The sequence below is a fragment of the Betta splendens genome, chromosome 5 (assembly GCF_900634795.4).
Source record: "Betta splendens chromosome 5, fBetSpl5.4, whole genome shotgun sequence".
NCBI classification, from domain to species: Eukaryota; Metazoa; Chordata; class Actinopteri; order Anabantiformes; family Osphronemidae; genus Betta; species Betta splendens.
Genome location: NC_040885.2, coordinates 9,023,716 through 9,048,969, shown reverse-complemented (window position 1 = coordinate 9,048,969; position 25,254 = coordinate 9,023,716). Strand labels below are relative to the sequence as shown.

The 25,254-nt window shown below is 46.3% G+C and overlaps 2 protein-coding genes across 6 annotated transcripts in view; both read right to left on the bottom strand.

Moving 5' to 3' along the window:
• Positions 1-402: 402 nt before the first annotated feature.
• On the bottom strand, positions 403-6,683 carry ikbke (inhibitor of nuclear factor kappa B kinase subunit epsilon). 3 transcript variants are annotated; one of them, XM_029149907.3, is made up of 21 exons: positions 6,297-6,683; positions 5,830-5,921; positions 5,495-5,632; positions 5,278-5,407; positions 4,995-5,176; positions 4,617-4,777; positions 4,307-4,417; positions 4,028-4,207; positions 3,683-3,879; positions 3,286-3,344; positions 2,960-3,051; positions 2,759-2,860; positions 2,493-2,550; positions 2,183-2,295; positions 2,029-2,105; positions 1,905-1,944; positions 1,678-1,779; positions 1,221-1,317; positions 958-1,049; positions 781-852; positions 403-671 (listed from the first exon to the last, which is right to left on the bottom strand). In XM_029149907.3, the coding sequence occupies exons 2-21, from the start codon at positions 5,917-5,919 to the stop codon at positions 608-610; spliced, it is 2,157 nt and encodes a 718-aa protein (XP_029005740.1). In that variant the 5' UTR covers positions 5,920-5,921; positions 6,297-6,683; the 3' UTR covers positions 403-607. The 3 variants fall into 3 exon arrangements, with proteins under 3 accessions (XP_029005740.1, XP_055364924.1, XP_029005739.1); XM_055508949.1 differs by having other exon boundaries at positions 6,494-6,683; XM_029149906.2 differs by lacking the exon at positions 6,297-6,683 and having other exon boundaries at positions 5,830-5,928.
• Positions 6,684-7,350: 667 nt separating this feature from the next.
• Positions 7,351-25,254, bottom strand: part of srgap2 (SLIT-ROBO Rho GTPase activating protein 2) — a 37,060-nt gene continuing 19,156 nt past the window's right edge. For 2 of the 3 annotated variants that reach the window (XM_029149901.3, XM_029149903.3), the window contains exons 2-23: positions 24,364-24,556; positions 20,811-20,973; positions 18,990-19,052; positions 18,344-18,559; positions 17,999-18,127; positions 17,428-17,649; positions 17,240-17,341; positions 16,954-17,151; positions 16,770-16,854; positions 16,197-16,224; positions 15,908-15,938; positions 15,156-15,216; positions 14,874-14,951; positions 14,644-14,778; positions 14,448-14,553; positions 13,308-13,532; positions 12,636-12,730; positions 11,830-12,028; positions 11,125-11,262; positions 10,800-11,013; positions 10,604-10,714; positions 7,351-10,520 (exon numbers count right to left, since the gene is read on the bottom strand). In XM_029149901.3, the coding sequence (XP_029005734.1) occupies positions 9,966-10,520; positions 10,604-10,714; positions 10,800-11,013; positions 11,125-11,262; positions 11,830-12,028; positions 12,636-12,730; positions 13,308-13,532; positions 14,448-14,553; positions 14,644-14,778; positions 14,874-14,951; positions 15,156-15,216; positions 15,908-15,938; positions 16,197-16,224; positions 16,770-16,854; positions 16,954-17,151; positions 17,240-17,341; positions 17,428-17,649; positions 17,999-18,127; positions 18,344-18,559; positions 18,990-19,052; positions 20,811-20,973; positions 24,364-24,556 (3,347 nt within the window). In that variant the 3' untranslated portion in view covers positions 7,351-9,965. The remainder of the gene's footprint in view (positions 10,521-10,603; positions 10,715-10,799; positions 11,014-11,124; positions 11,263-11,829; positions 12,029-12,635; positions 12,731-13,307; positions 13,533-14,447; positions 14,554-14,643; positions 14,779-14,873; positions 14,952-15,155; positions 15,217-15,907; positions 15,939-16,196; positions 16,225-16,769; positions 16,855-16,953; positions 17,152-17,239; positions 17,342-17,427; positions 17,650-17,998; positions 18,128-18,343; positions 18,560-18,989; positions 19,053-20,810; positions 20,974-24,363; positions 24,557-25,254) is intronic. The other variant, XM_029149902.3, reaches the window with a different exon arrangement.

Genomic DNA, 25,254 nt, shown 5'->3' with positions numbered 1-25,254 from the left:
TATCATTATAGTGAAACATCAACAGAAACTGAGACCACTGTAACTCAGAACTACAGAAATTCAGCAAATTATTCATTAACTGAACTAACAATCTTAAACATACAGTAATACTGTATAGAAAGGACATCACACGGAAGAGTTGATAAATGACTCAATCCCTTCAACTGCTACGCAGATAAACAGAGACAGCCCCAGTTTGGTTCAACCGTGCTTCTTCTGTGGAGGAGAGAAGAAACACTGCCTTCGAACCTCCCCTCAGCCGACTTGGCATTAATTTCCTTTATCTTGACAGTCCATCATCGTGTCAGTGTAGAAGCAAAGCAGTAGCAAGGGCTTTAATGAGGTTTGTATCGAACTACTTACTTAGTTGCCAACCGAATAAATACACTAAGAGTCCATCAGTTCTTTCCTCTGCATCTTATCTTTAAATTGACGTTCACATTTTATTGATCGTCTTTAGTTGCCTTGTCATCATACAACGCCAACAGCAATCAGTCCATAGAAGAACATTCAGTGAATTGTTCAGTCTTTTCCATTAAGGGCAGCTAAAAGTGAGTGCTTGCAACAAAAGGTCTGTGAGTTCAGATACAATAATGTTGCACATTTGTCACAGTGTAGATGGTCTGGCCAGACCAGGATCCAGAGCTGACGCAGAGTTCACTCCTCCCAGGCTATAAGACAAAAAGAACAGCAGCCATCAGCTCGATTCTGTATCACCTAAAGTAGCTGGGTAATTTAACAGAGCAGATGTATAGACAGGAAGTTGGCGGTTCAGCTGACCTCTCTATAATGTTGTTGTTACACTGCAGTTCCCTCACCAAAATCTCCATTTCCTCCTTCAGATGATACATCCTAAAACAAAGCACAGTACGTTATCAGGACTGTCCCCATTTTGTTTACATACCCACAGCCAGCCCCTACCACCATCATCAGCCACCCCCACACACACACACAAACCTGGAGACCATGTGATCCTTGTCCCTCGGTGTGGCTGTCGGTTCTTGTCCTGCTCCATTAGACTGTAGAGTGAAAAGGATTCTGTCCAGAGTCTAATGAGGGACAGATGACAGGCTTTATGAGCTGCTTCAGTGACAAATACATGTACAGACGAAACAAACAAACAAACACCACAAAAAGACTGCCGCTGGCAGAGACTTGACTTTCACACAGAAAGCCTCTAGTGTCTGCTTTCGAAACAGAGGCGAAAGGAGAATCTTGACCTTATTCTGGCGCTGCTCGCTTGTCTCCAGGTCTGCCAACAAGCCTGTGGAGAAAGAGCTGAAGTCGCGCAGCCGCGTTTGCATCTCCAGCAAAACACTACAAACACAAGAATGGACACGCATATATAGATTATAACAGCTGATTCCAGCAATAGGAAGAAACCATGGCATGTGTGTTGACAGATAAGATCAGGTTTTTATTAAAAGGACATAATTTGTTTAACATTTTCCGAATATATTTTCATGACAGTTTTATCTGCATTCACAGACCTTGATCAACGCACATGATTAGTTTCTAAGAACCCTTCACTTACAAAGATTTATATATATTTATACATATGTGTAAATTGTATAATATCTAGAATACCATCTTTGTGGGACTGCAGAATGAGCTCCTGCTGAACTGTTTCTGTGAAAGCAAAGTTAAACTAAACACAGAGCCACATTGAACGCGAACCTGCTCCATGTCCTCGTTGAGGTCAACACTTCTTTGTATTTCTGCACACAGTCTTCTCTAAAGAGAGATTTCACTCGCTTGATGTGGGCCGACAGGTGGATTCTGAGAAAAGAGAGTGACAAGCAGATTAGAGGAGAGCTCAGAATAACGCCTCCGCAGGTGCGATGAGCAGGACAGCAGATGGGTGGACGCAAGTCTTAAGTCCATGGTCAAAGCCACATACTCACTTTTCAAACTTGTGGATTTGCTCATCATTATATGCCAACTCTGTGGTGAAGATAAATAAAGCATACGGTGCTATGAAGAAAAGCAACAGTAGAATATAAAAGTATGTTATTAGCAGACACATACTGCCAGTAATTCGGTCTTTGCGATATTGTTGATGAATTGCTGTTATCTTCTGCAGCAGAATCTCCAACTTCTGACAGCTATAAAGAGAAAAGAGGTTTATCCATCACAACCCCTTTAATCCTAACCTGCAGCCTGAACTCAGTGCCCAGACTACCTCTTGTCATTGGCCAGTGTCTCTGCTAGCTTAGCCTGTTCGATCTGAAGGCAGTCCAGTCGTTTCTGAAACTCTTGGATGCCTGCGGCGTAAATAGGCAGGTGCTGATGGACCTGTAGAGAGAGCGGGAATGAGAAATGTACATGTAATAACTCACAAATTCACAGCAGCACAACTGCAGCCTCTACACTGAACCAGGTGAATAAAAAACCTTTTTAGTACAAGAGCAAGGATGTTATATCAGATAAATAAAATAATAAAACCACTCCTAGGTACCACATCTGAGCTGCAGCTTTTTGATGGCACTCACCATTGGCAGCTTTTGACTGTTATCAGCAGAGCCTTGATTTTCTGGAGAGTAATGTCCTCTAAGAAGCAAAACACACAATAAAAAGGGGAGGAAAGAGGAAAAGGAAAGAAGTACATACAATTTAAATTACAACACAAAGCTTCACTCATCAGGATCGGAAAAATCACACTCGGTGAGCAGTTCAATTCAATCTGCTCATGATAGAATCCCGCTTGATCATCTACCAGTTTTATTTCTCTCTCCAAGTACATTCAGTGTAAACTTACAGAGCGTGAATCCTGTGTCCTAAATTGAGGCAAGACTGCAGTCTGATGGTGATCAACCCAATGCTGTGCATGGCTTCCCCACACTCTCTCCGCAACCCCATCCTGAAGAGAATTGGAGAAAACGTTTTCACTAAGCCTCTAGCTTGGTATGTATACGGCTTATATGACACAATATTCATTATTTTAACATGTGTGTCTCACATATAGCTGTAGTATCCTTGCAGTAGCAGCTCTCTGTGCATGTGCAACAACTTCAGTATCCTCAGATACTGGTGCACGACTCCGACAATGACCTAAGGGTAACAGGAATAGAATTAGAGTCACCTTCATTGGCCAAGTTTGCACAGGACAAGCAAGGAAACTGATTTGGTTAAAATTATTAACATATGTATTTTTATTTATTTACACACATATCACGTTCATGGTTATTGCACATTCATGGATTAAATAAAATCATGACACTTTTGCGTAAATGCTGATATGACAGTAGGCCTGACTGAAAGGTAAAATCAGCAGTGCAACAATACCTTGGAGAAGCTATAATCTGCTATAACATCAAACCTGGCTGGAATGACAGGTGTCTCTGCTGCAGAGGAGGGAGGGAACCAAAGAATAGATGTTAGACCACATATCTTGTGCAGTGGAAAAACTGATCCTTATTCTAGGCCTGATCCTAATCCTTGGCCAAAGACACTACAGGTAAATATACGCCCCAGTTTAAGTGCAGCCAGGGATGGTAATTGTACTGTATACACATCTTAGCAGAAGCGATGCAGCAATTATGTAGTCTCATTCAAGTGGCCTGGTGGACACCTTGGCGACACGTGGTCATGAACAGGCAAAAAAGATGGATCTCGGCTGCCCTGAGGACTGGGAGAGAAAATGAAAGGAAAACTAGATATCAGATAATTCAAAATGCCTTACGCTCTTTGAAAGGTGGGCTGCTGTTTGTCTCAGGCCCACAGTTGAGCAGAATGAGAGGCTGGGAAGGTGAGGTGTGTGGGAGGTTGACCACCTTCATGTTGCCCTCTAGTGGGAGGTCATATCCCAGGTAGAGCAGGCGCTGGTGCTGCACCGCTATACCAGTCTGAGATGCTACCTCCTCAAAGAATGCTGAAACTCTGTGCAAATGAAGGGAGAGATAAGTGATGCTCAATTACAGACTCCAACTATTTTATGTGCAGTTTTACCTTGTCCTAAATCCCCTCACACTCCTCTGCCATGCAGTAAGATTGGTGTTTTATTAGATTAATGTGTGTGATAACTTACGTGTTGTAGTGATGTATGTAAATACAATGCGCCATGGCCTGGTGCAGAGAGAAGAGGTACACTGGGTACCGTTGCAGTACGTCTGTGGTAGCTGTAAAGAACTGGTCAAACCCCCAGCACCTCTCCTGATCAGCTTCAAGTATACCTGCTAATACTGGGACCAGCTGCACCCTCAGACCCCTGCAGACCCAGAGACAGAGGAGCAGTAGAGACATTGAGCCAATTAATAACAGGAATACCTGAGATGAATGGTTAGATGCTCTTCATCAGATGACATACTGTGACAGCTGGCAGCTGTGAGGTAGGTGGTAGCTCCACTCTATAGGTCCACCCTCGACCCGCTGCACTCCAGCTATCGCACCCATTGGTTTCTCCGTAGTTATTTTGAACCTACACTCCAAAATACAGTTTGTTCTGGTTAAGTCAGGTTGGTGTGTCACCAGTGCTCTGCCAACAAACATCCAGCAAACCACCTGCTTTAGGTAGAAGCTCTATTTCTACAGCTGATGTAGAAGGAAAGAAAGGAGAGAAACCTAATGTCATAAAGAATTACTGCTTTACACACACACAGTACATGTATTTGACTTACATAGTTGGCTTGTTCCTGCGTGGTCCTTCGAATGGTGTGAAGGGAAGGCTGCCAGTGGCAGCGTGGTAAAATGTCACGCCAATACTCCACAGGTCGACGCTCACTCCATACGACTTCTGATGAGACTTACGCAGCACAGCACGCTCATACATGTCTGGGTGCTGAATATGAACACACATATAGATAAACTCAATCTATTCACATGTCAATAGTTTATAATAGTATCAAAGCAGTGTTTTGTGCCAACATTTCCCCAAAGAGTCTAAGGAAGCATCAGGTTAGATGTTTAAAAACATACTGGTTTTATTCACTTTCCACTAGAGGGCAGCCTATGCTACTGGATGGAGCAAGGCAAGGTGAGTTAAAGGTAAATCTTACTAGATATTCTTCAGTTCCATAGATAGACACAAACTTCTCGTCATCCTCCAGCTCTCTGGCTGCTCCGAAATCCGTTAGCTTATAAACAGACTTGCCGTCTTCCCCGACCTGCCGCATTATGTTGCCCGGCTTGATGTCCCGGTGTACAACGCCATTTTCCCTTAAGTGGTTCATGCCCTGCACTGAAAAGAGTGCAAGGAGGAGTCTTTGCAGTAACAGGATGTACAGTTACTGTAAAGTAGCTAACACACACACACACACACACACACACACACACACCTACCTACACACTGCACTACGGTGAGGAACTCTGTTTCAGAGAGGCCAAAGGCGTTCTCGGGCTCCTCCAGGACGCTGAGCAGACTCCCCCCTGAGCAATACTCCATCACCAGCACCTTCTGTTTAGAGGGCATCTACAGACAGTCATAAGTATTGTCCCCTGTTCCCCTTTAGTGAGTTGAAGAAGCAGCAAGTACAGGCAGCATGGATGGTAGACTTACCTCTTCCACAGCATAAAGCTTGACAATGTTGCTGTGGTTGAGCTTCCTCAGCATCTCAAACTCTCTGATTTGGACCTCATACGGGCGGTTGTAGCTGATTATGTTAAACACCTTGACAGCTACCAGCTCTCCAGACCTCTGCACAGAAACACACACGGTTGACATGCGTCAGCGGGACGCACACAGCGTTAGACATCAACGTCAGCACCAACCCACACATCGGGGTCACAACCGCAGCCTGTCTACATCACACATCCTGGAGTCGCAGGAATGACACTTTGAAGATGGAGGCAACAGAGTATCATGGGAATGGACCCATTCTTAGTGGGGCTTGCCTTGTTCCGGGCTCTGAAGACACTGGCTGTAGCACCTTGACCGAGCACATCCTGTAAAGACCACAGGTAGTTTGTGGTACTGGCCGTCATCGCTGGCATGAAAAGGAGACACATGAGCAATGAGCAATTGGAAAAATGAACACAAACAGGAAGGAAACAGGTCCTGATTGCTGCTAAAAGTTAATAAAATCATAAATCAACATCAGCTCCTCTTTACAACTTATACAGAGGATATAAATATACGTGATTGTTGAATGTTTATAAATAAATACATTGCTATTATGATGTTGTAAGACATTTATGGGTTAACGCATCCACAGCATCTGTACGTTAAAAACACATTCGTGGTGTTGTAATAGTGCACGTAGGCTGTGACACAACGAATCCCGATGTTAACACGCGTGGTTCTGTTAATAAAGTTAGTGCTAATAAAGCTTATTCGTCGCGGTGTGTTAGCATGGCCTCACCTGGACAGTTGTTAGCCGTTAGCTAAATGACAGAACTTTATCTTATCTAGTCTTAAATAAACGTCCGTCCCGCCTCGGTGAGGTGTCGCCTGTAGTCAGCAAAATTACAGGCGATTCTCTTCTGTTTATCCCGGAATTGACGTAAAGTCCTGCTCGTCTGGAACCAACCGACGTGACCTACGAGGACAGCCGCGTACCTGCCGCGGTCCCGGGGAGAGGCGCAGGTCCAGCCTGAGTGGGTCTCTACCTGGACATATTACGGGTTTGTTCCAGTGTGTGATGTGGGAAGTGAGGTCTTGACGCTGTGGCGGAAGGCGGAAATACAGCGTGTGCGTTTCATTTTCTGCCTGAACCTATTGTGTGTAAGAGCAGGGCCGTGCGTAGGCGTGAACAGGGCCCGGGGCTCTGAGCTAAAGGGGGGGGGCTCGTCCTTCCACATTGGACAAATTTCTGGAAATCTACTTTTTAAAAATTAATATACATTTTTTACCACCTTTTGGATGCTTATCTCTTTTTACTCTATTATCGCCTCACAATCCTGTTTAAAGCCAGTGTCACTACAGTTTGACAGGACATCAAGCAATGTGTCCAGTGTTAATTACAGTTATTGTAGGTTAATAATGAGGCATAAATACAGGTTAGCAGCTGAATCCAACTTCCAAGTTCAAAGGAAAATTGCACACTTTTCAGCCTGTTATTTTCTTTTACATGAAAAAAATATGAATTTCCCTGACACCCATCTAAAAAGAATCTGAGTCATCATTATTTCGAGTTCAAAGTCAGACTCAGTAAAGCTCCAATAAGTGAAAATTCAAAACTAAAAATTCTGCTTCCTGTGCGTTACTTCTCAGGCCTCCTGCTGTTAATTCAGACACAGAGCTGTGAACGGATCTTATGGTTGGGATGCACTGTTCTCTCCTACAACCTGGCGCTCATGTGAGACCAGTGGCCTAAATTCTTTGTCCATTTTTGTGAATAATGTCTTCAACCCTTTTTAAACTTGAAGTGCAATATTTTCTTTTTAATTGTAAAAAAAAAAGTCAGTTTGAGAATCTTTATAGCAAGCAATGTTTATTAAAAACAGATCTACTACAAGTACTACACAGAATTATATAAGACCTATTTGATTAAACTACTATTGCTATTACTGTACAATACTGTACCAAAAAAAGAGTGTACCTCTGTAATGTACAACATTGTATGTACAAAGCACATCTGAACACAGGATTCTCCAGTAATACAGAGACAACTATAAATAGATTTGACATTACAGTCTTTTTTTAGTTCTGCAGTTTTCAAATCGACACAAAAATGCATATTTAACAATTTCAACAAATGATCCCCACACAGTTAGTCCACACGCAAACCAAGTTGTTCAAGTGCATGATGATTGATTGGAGACGGAAGAGGGTCCCACCTGCACAGCTGGAACGCAGCACCCCAACCGCCCACATGCATGTCTGTATGTGTCAAAGTGTACATGTCGACAAGTTGAGTTCATCTCTCACCACAAACACTCCCACAGTCACGGCCCCTCCAGTTGTTGTAATGAGGTAAGAGCAACACAAATACAAAACAGTATATGGACATAAAGAATAAAACACAACTCATTACCTGGTAGAGAACATATGGGAATGCAGTGTGTGTTGTGTTGTAGACAAAAGGGGAACATGTGATAAAAGAGGACATTATGACAACGTGGGTAAAGTAAGTTCAATACTTTTTCAAGAATGAAATACTATTTCAAAAAGGCTAGATTCAGTTCATCCTGAACCGCATGTCTCCAGAGTCAGTGTTTGCAAAATTATTTACGTTTCTTAATTATGTCATCTAATTTTGCAAAATTACACATACAGTATAAAAAGAGTTTGTCTCACTTTAAGTCTTTAACATTTGGTTTCTCAACCTCTTGCTACTTAAAGCTGGACTGTCACTGGTGCTGTTACAGCAGCGACTGAAGACAAGACATTTCTTGGATCCCTGCAGGTTTTTTTTTTCAGGTTACATGTACACAGTGCATAATTATTCAGCACTCCGGCTGCTGGCACCCCAAATGAGGGAGAAGGGCTTTCCTGTGTGTGTGTGTGTGTGTGTGTGTGTGTGTGTGTGTGTGTGTGTGTGTGTGTGTGTGTGTGTGTGTGTGTGTGTGTCAGACAACTGTTGATGTTGGATGGGTTTCCCTTTCTTGATGGGTGTGCAGGGGGCGTGAGGTGCATACATAATCTACTTCCACGCATGCTCACACAAGCACACACCCAGACAGCTACACAGTTGCACATTTCACCAAAACAGACTTGGAGCATTAATAAACAACCGAGGAAAAGGTAATAATAAAAGCAGGCTTTGCTTAAGAGCGCATTGGATGAGGTGTTTGGTTGTGCTTCTCTCTAAACACACTCAGGAGGATCATCAGCTCCAGGCTTCCAGTTATCATCATGTATAATAAACATACATACACACCGTGAGAATAATAAGACCTATTGTTCTGTTAAGTGACATATACAGTTAAAGGAGCAAGGTGTTCGAAGTAGTCTTATAGATGGTACTGCACATACATAAACCAATGCAATCAGCCAAGCGGCTGATGTGGCTGCTGTCTATGGCCCCAGCATGCAAGGAAAACCTGTAAGGTGTTTAGCTGCCACAAAACACCGCCACACACAGATCTCAAAAGATGTGTGTGTGTTTGTGTGCGCGAGTACAATCCAACATATAAAAATGCAGTGTTTCAGTGGTCCCCTACACACACGTACTACAGCTGCAAGCACGAAGCAGCATAATGCCTCAAACCACCAGTTCTCATTGTTTTATTGCTATATCTGGATTTAGAATGACTCGTATCCAAGTCAGGTGTATTGGAGAACACTGCACCCGTTGCGCTCCAGCTTGCAGTACTGAACAGTATTTTAAAAGGAAAAAAACCCACCAACATATCAAACACTGGAGAAAGAGATAAAGTTATGCTCTTGATCACAAGACTTGCTCTGAGATTTGGCCCAGTTTTCTTTCATCATCCTAAAAGTCCACCTTTCTCTCAGAAGTCATCCACTTCTGAGGCGGCAAGTCGGCGCATTTCACTTCTACAAAGAGCAAAACCCTAGTGTTTCACAGTCTATTCTCAGAAATCAAACACTCATCTACAGTCTTTTAGTCATGGTGTCATCAAAAAGAAAACAGTCATGTCTACTGTACAAAATCAAATGGTGCGTCTTTGTTTCCTCACTTACACCTAAGTTGAAAAGGCAAGTTAAACTCTTGATGCACGCTCACTCAAACACCATTTCAAACATTGCAAACTTGAGTATTTAAGCTCCCGGCACTCCTGGGGTGTAGGCGCCCTTCCTGAGTCCTGTTCCCTTGTACAAGATTTTAAAATCCAGTGATTCCTGGAATCTCTCCGGTGGCAAAGAGGAGATGCATCTTTGAGGGGCCTTAAGGCTGTTTGCGCCCTATGATGGTTGACCTGTAGTAATCTGAGCTGCCAGGAGAGAGCAAAATACACTCTAAGGAAAAACTGGAAAAAGCCTGGACACCAAGAGGTGAATGCTACACGCGGGTAGTGGGTTAGGGGGGTCATGTGTGAAGTAAAGAAGTGCTTCCTGCACCTGGTAGACGAGCTGTAGGAATCTAAAAGTTTGTAAGGATCAGTACTGTGCCGATCAAGGTGATCTAAGCAGGACAAGATTTGTCGTTAGACTGGGGTGAAGGTGGAGGAGGGGGAGCGTGAGGGAGAGAGTGTGTGTGGCTTGCAGATGGAGGAGGAGGTGTAGGTGGAACAGTGGAGGTAGGGGAGCCCATTGCCGGACTGCCTCCTCCTCCGCCCTTGGGGAACACCACCGGCTTGGGCCTGGTCGCAGGCGGGCGCAGCTCCCTAAAGGAAGGTACAGAGGAAGAGAGGGCGGAGGAGGACAAGGATGGGGATGTGGTGGAGGGCAGGGGGCTCCGGGGCTGGCTCTTGGCAGGGCGGAAGGAGGAGGGTACGTCGCTGGCGGAGGAGGCGCTGCGCTGCAGCGGGTGGCCATGTGAGGTCCCACCTTCACCGTCCCGCAAAAGACGGGAGTGGAGCGGGCTGGAGGGCTCCGAGGCGCCTCCACCGCCGCCCACGCCTTTCAGCTGCTCCAGCGTGTCCAGGACCACATCAGGGGCGTGTGTATGTTTGGAGGTGCTCTGTCTGTCGAACTTGCTGATCTCGTGCATGGTGGAGCTCATGGACACCTCCATATCCTATAGAACGAGAGGGAACCTTGATGTAAACTAACACTTGTACCCAAAGATGCAGATGCAGGAACAGGATGCTGAACTGATACCTGTGAGCCATGCTCCACCTGAGCGATCAACTCAGGGTCCAGTGGTCTGTGGTTACTGAAGCTCTTGGAGCGGCCCGCTGTTGTTGTCTTCCTCAACTGTGGACTCTCCACCTAAACGGTCGAAATCCCATTAAATATGTGCCACTTTCAACAAAACAGCATTCGACACTGCATTCATTTGTTAATGTTAGAGCACCTTGGTCTTGAGAGAGGAGTGACGGGTGACCGAGTTGAGAATGCTGTGGGCACTGACAGGCCGCTTGTCCCCGGTTTCCTTCACTAGAGCTCCGCCAACAGGAAGCGAAGCGGTTCTCACCCCCGCTCCTCCACTGGCCCCCGGACTGGTGCTGTCACTCTCCGAGCTCCTGAATGTTCTCCGGATGCTTGTGGACTCTGGGCGTTTTCTCAACCTGAACAAAACATTTCAGTTTAAGAGCCAGATTCTCAAAAAAAGAAAAGAAAAAAAACCCTGTTTTGGTTAATCGACAGTTAATAAAAGTGTGAGGTGATCTGCAACATACTTGTTCAAGTTGGCTAGGTAGATGTCAGCCACATGAGCCCCAGTAGGAGAAGCAGCGCTGCCTCTAGTGGACACCCTCTCCTCCAACAGGTCCCTGGAGTCAACATCAGGCTTCGGACTTCCCCGACCGCCATCAGGCCTGAAACAATCACACAGATCATTAGAACAGAAGTTAAATTATTGACACATCTCTTCTACCCAGAAAATACTTCAGGAAATAATGATGAAGTAATAATGAATGAATAATGATGAAGGGACCAATGACAAAAGTAAAGGCCTCAATATTTGGGACATTTGGGCACCAGTTCTAGTTTATCACTGGCTAGTATAGAACATGAGTATAAAACATCACTATAAGCCAAAAGCCTGTGTACACAATCTTCTCTGGCCACATAGCAGGTAAAGCTGAGCAGGAAACTGACAGTGTAATAAATAGATCTTATCATAGCGAAGCAGCTTCCTCAGTTACGGGGATTTCCAGGGGACTGTTTTGAGCTTTACCTTTGGTCAGACTAATGTACAATGGTTTGAAATCATTTCTGCTTATGACTAAACCAGGGGAGATTAAATTTCAGAACGGTCTCTAACAAAGAAGCTAAGAGATGTATTAAAGCCATTGTTCAGCATTACCGGCAAACAAACACAAATACTTTGGTTATTAGTGAAAAAATAAAAAATAAATTTTGGATTATGGAACAAATCTTACACGTCTTGGACAACAATGTACTGGTGTGGCACAAGTCCATCCATTCCGTTGTGCCTTCCCTCCCACCAGTCATCAGAGGCCCGCTGGTACAAAAGCAGAGAGGCTCCCTTCTTGAACGACAGCTCCCGGTTCGTCCGTCCGGTGTAGTCGAACCGAGCGACGGCTTCTATGGGGTCTGACTCTGAAACAGCCAAGGAGCCTGAGATTCAGGGAACGGTGGGCAGAGAGAGGATGCGACAGAGAAGCGGGGGAGCGGCAGGAGAGGAGAGAGGGGAGGCTAGATTAGTGCATAGCAGGTTAATGCAGCTGTAATTAAAAAAGCAGGTGACGGAGGGCAGGATGTGAGCTGGTTTAAAGGGTTAAGGCCACTTTAACTGGTGAGGCAAGCAGGGTGACAAGCCGAGACTACGTTATATAAACACTGTGACATGTCTGACTTCAGCAAGAACACAACCGAGCGATTCTGCCTATTCTGACACAGGGATTGGCTGAGCACTCGCGTCTTTCAAACAAGGAATTTCCATGGCATTTACTGCAGCATTCCAACATCACCTGGTTGGTTTGATGGGGATTCTTGTCTAGATGAAAGCAATACTTAAATGCAGGGATAATTTCCATTGTATTGTATTGTTTAGTAATGTCAGTGCCATAATGCTGCTGTTTTATCTTGTCTTTTTGTCTTTCACTCCTCTTATTCTGATGGCTGTGGGGGGGTTGTTGTAAACTGGCTGCTATGTTTAACGTGCTCTGGGTTCCGGGTTCTTGGTGGTTTCTGGTACTTTTGTGCGTGTGTTTGTACTATTCACCATCTTCGCTGTTGTTCTGGCTCACGGAGGCCGTTTCAGGTGCCGGCGCTTCCACGACGGGGGGCTCGCAGTGTGGACCGTCGGTGTGCAGTCCGCTTAAGATGGACAGAGCAGCGGAAGGTTAGTAGACAGCCACGGACATCTCAGACAGAGAACATCACAGCTAGAGTGCACGTCCTCCTATACAGTCACATAACTCTGGCAGTGCACATATTAAAACTACATTAGGCTCCATGCTCAGTTCTCTGACAGAAACGTGATGGATAATGAATCAGCCTCCGATCTAGTTACTTAAGTACATTTCAATGCCTTGATGGCTTTTCATGCTATCATGTTCCTACATGAAACTCTACATCACTGAAGGACTTGTGTTCCTGTCCTGTTGCCAGGATTTGTCATCATAGTAAAACTCAAAGTTGGCCCTATGTGAGAACTGTGTCCTCTCTTGGTGGTATTTTAAGCTCCCGCATGATGGAGTCTAAGCTGATTCTCATGGCCCTGAGCAAAGCAGACCAGCTCCACCCTTCTCTCACTCCGTGGTTGGTCGTACAGCTCTTCAGTCACCTGCCCTCCTCTTTCTCTGCTAGTCTCCTCAACATCCCAAACCTTCCGTTAGCTCTGTAGTTCATATGCAACATGACCTATTTATCTCCTCTTGTTTTGAGCACTTACCAAAAGTCATCTCCTGCTCCAGGGATGGTGTAGATAGGACCATGCAGCTCCTGCAGTCCGGGGAAAATGGTGTCATGGTGGATGATGATGGTCTTGATGAGTTCGTTGACGTGGGCCTGGCAGGAGACCTGGTCGTGGCCATCAGGCACAGACATCAGAGTGGGACCAAAGCAGATGGCCAGGTTGTAGGGGTCCATCATGTTCTCTTCGCTGTAGTTAGACAGGCTGTGCACAAAGGAAAGCAGACTGGTCATATTCTCAGCTCTCTCCCACCGAGGTCATGTACCAACAGTCATGACATGTCTATTACACAACTGTTTTATCTCCAACTGTGTGTGTCAGTCAGTCCAACACTATACATGAATCGCTTCATTTAAATGAGGTGGTGACGGACAGAACAAATGGGTTGCCTGTAAATCACTTCCCTATCAGAAGAAGCTCCCTCTTCTGTCTTACCGAGTCAAGGAGTCTTTGATTTACTCACGAGTCTCAGATTTCAGGTCTACCACATCCCATCTTTTATGTTTTACGCACAGGACAGCCTGGAATGTGTGTCTACACATTGTGTGTTGAGCGTAAATGCAGCCTATACTGCACAACAGTGTGTTGTGATATAGATTTACTTCTCAATTAGCTTTCACTGATTTCATAGACTTTTATTCGTAGCTTCTATCAGTTTTCATAAGAGCTTGTCTTTGTGCCTGTTCTAAGCCCAGGAAGCTGCTTGAGACACTGTTTGTAATACTTGGATATCAAAATAAACTTGATATCAAGTGGGAAATTAAACTGTTTTTCAAATAATGAAGGGGCAAAACATTCTTTGCACTTTGTACTTTCACTGAGGTCCACACCTACTGTAAGTCACCACAAAAGGTTACAGGATGTTTACATTTGATGCTTCAGAATGAGTCCATCCAGGATCAAGGAAAGTTTTCTGACCTCAAATTAAACTACTGGATGTTTATGGGGTAATGTTAGTGGATCACAAGGGAGGATATTGGATATTATTATAGCCTTACAAATGCATTTCTCACCACTCGGTTTGCTGATTTGTTTGTGGTGGGAAGTGTGTGTGTGTGTGTGTGTGTGTGTGTGTGTGTGTGTGTGTGTGTGTGTGTGTGTGTGTGTGTGTCTACTTACTGGTTGAGGAAGGCGAACAGATATCTCATTATGATGAGGGTTTTACTTGGAAGCGGTTGCAGAATTTTCTTAATGTGGGCTGCTCGCTCCTGGAGGCTTTCCATGGCTAAAAAAGAACCCGGCCATGACACCCAGGATATTAGTCACGCAACTGAACACACGCATTAGCAAAGAAACCAAACAATGCAACACTTACACACACAGGATATGAGGTCATGGAAGACTTCCTTGGGGAACAGGGCATGGTCCAGTCCCCTGAAGTAGAGCTTCAAAACACCAGCAATAGAGTCCATGTCGTGGTCATTCTGGTCCACAGCCAACGGGTCCTCACCTACACCCGGATGAGGCGGGAGACGAGGAAAGAGGGGGGTGAGATAAGTCACCAAAGTGCTGAACGAACACTGGTTTTAATGGTGAAAGCTGTACCTCTCTCGAAAGCGTTCTTGATGTCATTAACTTCCACCTGAGATCCCGACACTCTGAAGATGCCTTCATGCTGCAGACCTGGACAGACAAAGAGTCCCAAAGGTGTTCAAAAGATCAGTACAGCTGAGTTTGCTTTTTATGTTGTTTTTTTAGGCTTAAAGGTTAAAATCTTAAGATGAATTTGTTCAGGAACCAATCGCACCTGGCTTACAAATGTAGCCAATCAGGGCACAGGAAACGGCTGCTGTTAAACCTATCACTTCACTGGAGAATTTTACTCACCATGGCGACTGATGAAGCGGATGCAGCTCTCGGCTATAAGAGGAATGGCCTCGCTCGAGTCCTAAGACACGGGGAGAGTTGCTTCAGTTAGAGGAAGACGTGCGGAATGAAAACATAGCACCTTCTTTGCTGGTAGAATTTTTAGACACACATCTGCACATGCATGCATCAGCGCACACATTTAGGAGTAATGGGTATCAGACAAGGGGGGGGGGGGGGGGGGGTCAGTACCCAGCTGTTGCTAGGAGACAGTGTTTCTGCCTTTTTCCTTTTGTTTGTTTTGCATTTCCAGACATCTGTGACGTGAGGCTGGTTCATGTGTGCTGGGCAATACATAAACCTTTTGTCATGTAAATCTAATCTAATCACACTTCTGTCTTAAATTGAAATGAACTGATGTCATGTGAAAGGTTATCTGAAGCGCTCAAGACTAAAACACAACTCCCCCACAAGGGGGAGCCACAAACATGAGATTACCCAGTAGAGCAGTTTCTTTTGATCACTAATAATAAGCTTCATTTAACATGACAGTGACATCACAGAATGAACTGATTTATTCGTTAATAAATTAAAATAAATGAATGAAATACTGTCAAGATGCAATAACAGGATATTTAGAGAAAATTGAATAACAGCTCACAGCTCGTAACAGCTCTGAGCAGCTAACAAACAGAAACACACACACACACACACATACACACACGCACACACAGACACGCACACACACACACACGTTTATGACAGATAATTACCTGCTTCCGTTCTGTCAAGTTTCTCCCTCCACTACAGAGAGGAAGAGAGGGGAGAGAAAGAAACAGCGCTCTGTCACTATGTCTGCAGAGAAAGTCTATTTATACCCACAACTCTGGTAAAAACTCTATTTGTACACACTAACACATATCCACATGTGTTGGGAATATCTCTGAAAATGAGGGGGAAAATAATACGCCCGTCTGCCAACAAATCAGGCTGAAACACTGCTATGGTATCGGCAAGTGTGCGTGTGTGTTAGAGCATATTTCCTTCCTTCACCACACCTACCTGGCAAGGCAACAGTCGGTTTTCTGACCTAAAGGAGGGAGAAACAGGAAGAGGGGGAGGGGAGGGAGGGAGGGAGGTTGTGACAGAAAAGAGATAGAGACAGTGAGAGATATGCAGTTATAGTAAAGGCCGGATATGAGCAAACAGCTTCAGATGCCCCCCCAACACCCCCCCCACACACACACAGACTTGAGGAGAGGTTTTCCTGTATGCTTGTGGAAACGGAGACAGACTAAGCCCTGAGGAACCCCCACCTCCCTAAGGGACAAGCTTAAACACACAGCTGCATGGACATATGGTCACTGTCACTGTGACCTAGCCCTCCATACACACACAGCTTGTGATTGCTTGATATATTAGACTCACTCTGCTTCCCTGCATGGTTTCCGGCGTGTCCCACTACACAACTCATCCCCTGATCTGTTCCCTGTTCTGCCTCTGGGCACCAACCTTCCTAAATCAATCTCTCACCTGCTGCGGTGATCCCAGAACACACACACACACACACACACACACACACACACACAAGGACGATCTTGAAGGTATGAAGGACACTCAGACAGTCAGACTCACTCTCTCCAAGGGTCTTCTGGATGAGGTCATGCTTGGCCTTCAGCTTTGTGATCAGGCTGCGACCCTCCAAAAACTCCTTCTGCTTCTACAGCAACATAAAGACACACACGAGTCACGCCATGATGAAGAGCACATATAATGGTAGTACAAATAGGAAATCATCGTGACCACTGTCTCCACTGACCGTGAAGTAAAACTGCTCAGTCTCCTGCTGATTGGCCCGTCGCTTGGCCAGGCTGGGCTTGCTGAGATAGGACTCACTGAAGGTGGACTTGACCGACTCCATGCTGTTGCTGTGGTGAAAGCACTCGGAGACGTCGTAGTCCTCCACCGTCACCATGTCTTGGATGGTGGAAAGCGTGGCCTCCATGGTCTTCTTCACCTGGCAGGTAGTAACGAGTCGAAGGTAACATATTAGTCGAAAGCTGTGATTACGCAGAATGATCGACAAAAGGAAGACGACGTCTGACCTCTTCGTTCTCGATGGTGAGCGTGGAGAGGCGGGACTTGAGCTGCTGACACCTCTGGTGCAGGTCGCTCTCCAGCGCCTGCTGTGCACACACCACTCCCATCTGCACACGAAGAGACTAAAGGTGAGGACGGTCACATTTTAAAAAGCCTTCACGCGGACTAACCGACCGACACAGGGCCGACGTACCGTGTCTCCCATGTGGGACTGAAAGTCGAAGCGAGCGGGGGGACAGAAGACGTTGTTGTACGTCTCCATCAGCTTTTGTTTGTCTCCATTGGGCTCCAGACTTTCGGTGGCTCCCTCCAGCGTCTCCAGGCCCGTGTGTCTGGACGTTTCCACGTTCTGCTCGGCAGACAGGTAGGTCCTCAGGGCACGCTGCAAGCTGGCGTGGTAGCCCAGGTCACAGCACTGGAGCACACAAACGTGTTTAATCACATGACGTCACAATGGTTAGTTATATAAAAAACAAATCTGGCAAAATTAGCAATGTGCTTCTGCGAACGCTAATTATGCGTCAGTGGCATCATTTAGAGCACAAACACCTGCAACAACTGACGTGTTGTATTCAAGGAGGGAGTGAAGTGCTTCCACTCTATCTGTAGATAGTCAGAGTAAAAACATCCAGAGAGACACAACATCCCTCTAATGGGTGAGTGGAAGCAAAAACACGGAGAGAAGCCAAGGAGCTGCTGGTTCGCATGTAGGGACACACACTAGCGTTTTATAGTTAGTGACTCCTCCACGCGGTTATACTCACGTCAATAATGTCGGAGAGGTCGTGGATGTAATATTTGAAGACGCAGCTGTTGGTCGCCTCGAGGGCCAGCAGATACTCGTTCCGGGCCTTGATGGCCTTCAGCTTGTTCTCCGTGTACTTTGCTTGTCTCTGGTCGGAGCGGGTCATAGTAGAATGAGGAAACCGAGGAGGGAGTGACGGGTTGGGAGAGGGAAGGAATCACAGGTGTTAGAGCCAACGCTTCACTATTGATTTTAGATAACAAGCAGCTGTAGTAGACAGGGTTAGCAATGAGCCAGTCCTGTGCCTATAAATCATCCAGGAGACAGTGTGACAAGAGGTGGAGCGGCCCCGCGATCAGCTCACCTTCTCCTTCATTTTCTCGATTTTCTTGACACTGGAGCGTCGCACTGGTTTCTCATCAGTCTTGATGCTGGCCAGGGCATCGGGGGAGCGCGGCGTCTGCCGGTCGTCCTGTCGACCGGAGCGTCCCATCTGCTTCTCCTCCTGCTTCTCCGCCTCCTTCAGCTTGGACTCGGCATTGATGCTGTCGGTGTTGTACATGTGGTATGTCTTCATCACCTGAGAGAGAACCAGAGTTGGGATTTGTAGGCAAACATCAATGTGTGTGTGTGTGTGTGCGTGTGTGTGTGTGTGTGTGTGTGCACAACGTCAGCCTTATTTTGGCGACCGCCACCAGAGCAGAGTATGTGAGCGCGTCATTCAAACCAAATCTATTTCTATCTCTTACAATATACTATAATTACAGCCTGAGACTCTGCGGGCCTGGCTGAGCTCTAGCTAAATAGCTGCTTGCTGTGCTTCGCTGTAGTAGGAAACTTTGCCCATGCACACATGGTCAGACAAGCACACTCTGACCGTCTTAGTTCTTCTGGCAGCATCATGAACATATGTGACCAGACACTAAAGTGCGTCTGACAGCGTGAGAGGACCGAACAGCACACAGGTTTAATTCTTTTAGCGAGAAATGCATGTTGGGTAATAATCTTACCGTGTAGAGCTCATTAAGGACTTTCATCAGATCTTCTTGCAGCTGTACGCCAACCTCTTTGCTCTGAGGAAAGAGAAGCAGACAGATTAGGGTCAGTCAGGTTCCAATCATCAGTGCTGTACCTCTCCGCATCTACTTGACCATCACTGGGTCATTTATTGACCTCTACACCCACCCAGCCATGTGGTCACTAGATTGTCCTGTCATTGATTGAAAGTAGATTATCTAAACAGCTGAAAAAGGCGTGGGTCTGTTGCTAGATCAGATAAATGTACAAAGAGGTGGTTACCAATACTAAGACAGAGGAGGCAGAAGCTAGAGGCCAAGTGTAGGTTTAGGGAGCACAGACAGCACTGATCTGACTGCCCAAGTGCCTGATGACATCACAGCAACCCACACGTCAGCAGATTTCGCACACATTCACAAACCTCCCCACATGCATTCATAGCTACGCTCATACTTCAGCTTAATTATGATGGGATTCACTATTAAGAGGACACCATTCAAACCAGGCATTCAAATTATAAACCAACACTTTGTGAGCAACGCTGTTTCAGACAAGCACGCGTTGTGCAAATGACTGTACACCAATATAATACTGAGTTCTGCTAAAAGGGAGAGGGAAAAAAACAGTGATAGCCAACAAAAAAAAGCTGATAAGGAATGCAGGATGAAAGCAGGAACAGATTTTGCCAGTGCATGTTGAGCATCTGTCTTCTCTTGCAGCAGGAGGAACACGAGACAAGAAAAGACGTGGGCAGACATAAAAAAAAGTGAAAAGGAAAATGATTACGATGAATCAAAAGTTAAGAAAACTGTGATCTGAAAGGTCGGGAACAGATACGTGCTCCACGGGCCACTGGGTTCTGAACCAGACCACAGAGGTAACTGGATAACTGAGGTTGTGCTGCGCTCCCGCTTCAAAGTGCTGGAGGACGCTCATATTGGGTGACAAGCAGCCAGACTATGTCCAATCAGAGAGCAATCAGCCATGACTCAGCCTCCTATCTGTCAATCGTGGACCGTGACCTTTGGACGTCTCATCTTCCCTGTGGTCGCCTCGGTGCTTCCGCAGACCCGCACCAAACACCAGCAGCAGGAACGCCTCATTAGCCCCGATCTCTGTGGTCAAAGTGGTGTCCTCGTTTAACAAATGTTATCACTAAACTAATTATCTCCATAATTAGCCAATCAGAGAATGTGTATACGACTGCGGCCTGTTTATGAGTCCACCAGCAATCAGCAAGAGCGGAGGTCATGGTTTTTGCTGCGCTGGTGTATCGGACAGGCAGCAACATGAGGGTGGAGGCCTGTGTGTGTTCCATCACCTGCAATCAGACTCTGTGTGTAGTTCAAAGACAACCTATCAGTTTAGGAATCAGCAGCTTCCACCGTGGCATTCCACACACACACACACACACACACACACACACACACACACACACACACACACACACGCACGCGCACGCGCACGCGCACACACGCACGCACGCACGCTCGCACGCACACACACACACACACACACATTTTTCTTCTTTGTTTCGTTTTAACAACTCGGACAAGCGAGGCAAAAATTTGAACAGACAAGAACAAGGGTGCTGCACGAACCACACAGACTTAAGGTTCAGCTGACGAGCTGTCAGTCAGTAAATCAACCAAGACAGAAAACAGTTGGTGGTGAGATGTGATGATGTGATAGGCTTTACTAAGCTGGGCTGTAGCTGGTGTTGTGTAGCTATCTGCTCCACAGGAGAACATGATGCCAACCTCAGCTCCAATTTAACCAAATCCTTCCACCTTGTTCGCTCTAGTGAGCCTTACCTTCTTGAAGAGGCGCCCCGAGTCCTCGCTGATCTGTGCAAAGCGGGGAATGATGTTGTTGAGGTAGAGGTCAGACAGGGTGGCGTGGTCTCGACTCTCCCTCTTCACCTGAAGCAGTAAGAGGTTCCAACAGCTCACAGGAGACAAAATGCTCTGCTCCTTCCTACACACAAACACACAAAATAAATGATTAGCATTCATATTCTGTCATCTTCTAAATTCCCCTTTTCAGCCTGACATGACCCCACCCCCACCCCCCACCCACACACCCACACACACTGTACACACAGGCTTCCTTCATAAGACTACACATGCTTCACAAATATCAGACAAGGCAGTGGGACAACAGAGAGAGAGAGAGAATGTCCAGACAGATTTATGTTTAAACACACACACACACACACACACACACACACACACACACACACACACACACACACACACACACACACACACACACACACACACACACACACACACACCAGCCAAAACAGCGGATTCAGCCAGGGCAGTCTAGTAAGAAGTAAGACTCCCCCACAAGCACAGCTGTCACAGTAAGGAATAAGAAGACAAAAAGAGAGAGAGAGAGAGACAAAAGGAGATTTAAAAACTAAAGACTGTGAAGTTTTAACAGTTTAATAGTTAATAGCTCAGTGCTGTGTCATTGTCTTTTGTCAAGCACCCATAAGGCCATTACACAAATGCAAAGCTGTCCGTGCCCTGCTTACATGACACCACCCATTTAATATGACTGCCTGTGTGTGTGTGTGTGTGTGTGTGTGTGTGTGTGTGTGTGTGTGTGTGTGTGTGTGTGTGTGTGTACAGTATGGATGATCCGTGGATGATCTAGTGGGTAAAATGGATTATGAGTGAGTGTAAGTGGATGAAAGAAGGTCTTTGTGCTGTTAAGAGCAGCTTTAACTGGATAGAGAGCAAAGAGCTGCAAGGCATTTGCAATTTGCATCGCACACACAGAATGTGAGGGAGACGGGGGGTTCAGTAAAAGTGGAGCAGTGACCCAAGCATACAGAAGGTCAAAGAGACACAGGAACTCTTTGACTGAGCGCTATAGACTGGGGGTGTCGTCCGGGGGGAGGTGTGTGTGTGGGAAAAAAGGATCTGAGATGAGTCACAGACAATGATGGGATATGATGGTACTGGCTGTTACTAACTGACTGTGACTAACTGTGTCTTATAGTAATAATAATAATAATAATATGAGGGAAAACAACCCCCATGCATCACAAAGTCAGACGGCTGTAACATCATCATCATGTGAGCACATGTGTGTAACTTCTACTTTTCTGTGCCGCCTGCTCATTTTCTAGCGTGTCTGTCTGTTGCTGGTTGCTCAACGATTTTTTCCACTAGAACGAGGCCAAAGTTCCTCTATTTGCTCAACGACTAGGCCCAAATGCGGCATGTCCCCCCCGGCTCCAAGCCGACGATCACCATGGAAATGGCACAGCGGCGCTGGGTTAAATATCACATAACTCTCTCTGACCCACGGTTATCAAAGAGTAAACGTTGAAATGTCACTGCCCCCCCCCCCAACCAGCACCCTTCCACCCCCCGGAGGTCACATGGTTCACACTGGGACCTCGGTGAGTCCTCGTGTCAGGTGCTGCCAGTGAGTCCGTTGGAGGGAAAATACCAAATGGACATTTACATTCAGGAGGCTTTAAACGGAGCCTCGCTGCTGGTGGTTTTCCATCATTACAGTCAAAGACATCATGACCGACACTGAGGCCAACGCTCAAAACATGCACCAACACCAGTTTTCTCTCCAAGCCGTACAGATCTACTGTAGTTAGAATTGCCCAGGTTCCCGACGACCTTTACGAGGGCAAGCTCCTGGATCAAATCAATAGATTCACATTAGAACAATAATAGAAGTTCTGTCAGCAGATTTAGCCACAATAATTAAAATGCTTACATCAGCACTATCTGACCATACCTTCCCTTATGTATAGATTTGTTTTGACCCAACCAATCGGCGCAGTCAGCCCAGGGACACGCACACAGACCAGACGCACACAATGCTGTTAAAACTTGCCCCCCCCCACACACACACACACCGCTGCAGTGTGCACCCTGCCAAATAGCAGAAATACCAGGGGTCTCCACAGGATCAACACACACAGTCCTCACACCATCACCATCAACAGACACCGCCACACACACACACACACACACACACACACACACACACACACACACACACACACACACACACACACACACACACACACACACACACACACACACACGATTGCTGAGATTCCAGCGTGGCACCCTGACTGAGCAGCAGCAGATGCAGGGAAGCGGTTACATGCGCAGATGCTAAAGGATGAGAAAGGCAAAAAATGGCAGAGCGATAGTAGATCAGATAGAGAAATGAACAGCAGAGAGTGGAAGCGTGTCAGTGTGCTGCAGTTTTTATTGCCTGATGACAAATGCGGCGATGGTTAAAGCGAGCGGCTGCGGCAGCTGCAGTCCACCAGCAGCTTCATGCTCTGTCTTGTTCCCTCCCTACACAGGGAAACACAGCCGGCCCAGTATTGATCTGGCCTGGAGGGTGCGCGTGTCAGGGGGTCGGTCCCGTCGGCTAGAATTGGGTTTCGTTTAGCAGGACTATGGATTCTCCTTCATGTGTCTGAGAGGGATGGGAAGCGAGAGTGTTCTAGAAACATTGGTGTTTCTCGAAAAGCACATGACGCATGAGGAAGGCGGATAAGTCAAGGGAAGAAAAGAGGAAGGTGTCTGCATAACAGTTCATTATTAACAAGAAACCAGCAAAAGAGAGAGGAGGAGAAAAAAGAAAGCGAGGAGGAAGACGGTTCCCAACAGAGTCATTTTGGAAGATCCCATCTATCAAACTGTCAGAGTGTGTTTCCTCTGCAAAACATTTACTGTATAATAGTGGAAAACTAGATAAGTACTAAATTTGGTAATTTGAGTAAAGACATCCTCAAAGGAACAAATTCATTCATTCTACTCTTACAATTAACCTCAGCGGCAGCACAATTAGCAAATTCTGATTTGAATCATCTGCAGATTAAATTGCATTGAGAGTGGTATTTATCCAGAGGGCTGCTCAGAAAAGCCACAGCGCTGCAGCAAGATCCCTGGAACTGCTTCAGCTTCTTCTTCTGCACTCACAACGATGGTGAAAAGACGGTGGGACGCAAGAGGTCAGACAGAAAGTCCCCTTCGCCTCCGTCCATCTGTGATCTGGGCGATTGGAACCAGATAAAATGTACAGAAATGTATCCACGGAGTGGATTGCAAGTAGGTCTGCATTAGTGTGTAACATCCTCTGTATCATTTTCTTGCCCACTGATACTTCCCTTTCTAAGGAAGGAAGTCCCCAGTCTTAACTCCACACTAGTTTAAAGGCTATGTAGAAAAAGTGCTTCCGTTTCACTTGACTATGAGCTGTCTGAGCTCAACACTAAATGTCCTATGAGCTGTCTGAGCTCGACACTAAATGTCCCAAATGTTGCAACACCCCTCAGCTGACTGTGGCCGTGTGTGTCTGCGTGTGTCATACTTCAGTAGATGGTCCTTGGTGCTGCGCGTCTTGGTCAGGAACCTCTCGCCGAGCTTCTCCAAGTTGCGGCTGTAGTCCATCTCAATCTCTGCTTTCTTCCTGAAGAAGTCCTGCAGGTCCTGGAGCAGCTGCACCCTCAGCTCGCACTGCTGGTCCAGACACTTGAGCTGCTCCACCAGCTGAGCACGGACCTCTGCCAGGAGAGAGAGAGAGAGAGAGAGAGAGAGAGAGAGAGAGAGAGAGAGAGAGAGAGAGAGAGACCATCAGAGTCGTGCTTCTTTGTTCATGACACCAGGCCTCAGCTTCCTTAACCCACAACTATAAAATCACAGGCCTCTTTCCTTTAGAAAAGATCAACTACATGCAGGTATTCATGCACCTTGGGAGGAAGATGCTCCCATTACTGAGAGTGCAGCACCATCACTAATGTATGAGCCCCCAACAATGCGTAAGACGCTAAAGCACTTTCCTCTTCACAGCTGATGTGAACAGATCCCCATCCAGTGAAAAGCACCTGGCAGATCAACCGACCCGGACGCGCCAGCCTGCGGTCCTGGCTGAACCCCCCCCCCCCCCCCCCCCCCTCCCTCCAGCAGCCCGCCAGGTCCAGACTGCTGAGGCTGTGTTCAATATTTATGCGCGTGCTCGCGTTTGTGTACCATCATCGATCCTCCTCCACACACAGACCTCCGAAGGCAATCATTTATCCGGGCCTATCACTTTCCATTTTCCCTCTGCCGCCGTCTTCCCCTCTGCCTCTCCTCCTCCTGCCTCTGCTCTCCGGTCTGGCCTCAAATTAATAGAGTGCACTCAGCGCAGACACACTCGGTAATGATATTCAATCACCGGCTGCAAAAAAAAAAAAGTCCTCTGGAGAGTGTTGCAGCGATG

Bases quoted from the DNA above. Each gene is read 5' to 3' on its own strand.
- ikbke (XM_029149906.2), bottom strand. From the start codon at position 5,928: ATGCCAGCGATGACGGCCAGTACCACAAACTACCTGTGGTCTTTACAG. The intron at 4,778-4,994 runs GTAAGATTTACC...GTTCATATTCAG, and splicing joins ATGGAACTGAAGAATATCTA to CACCCAGACATGTATGAGCG. The intron at 2,106-2,182 runs GTAGTCTGGGCA...TTCTCTTTATAG, and splicing joins ACACTGGCCAATGACAAGAG to CTGTCAGAAGTTGGAGATTC.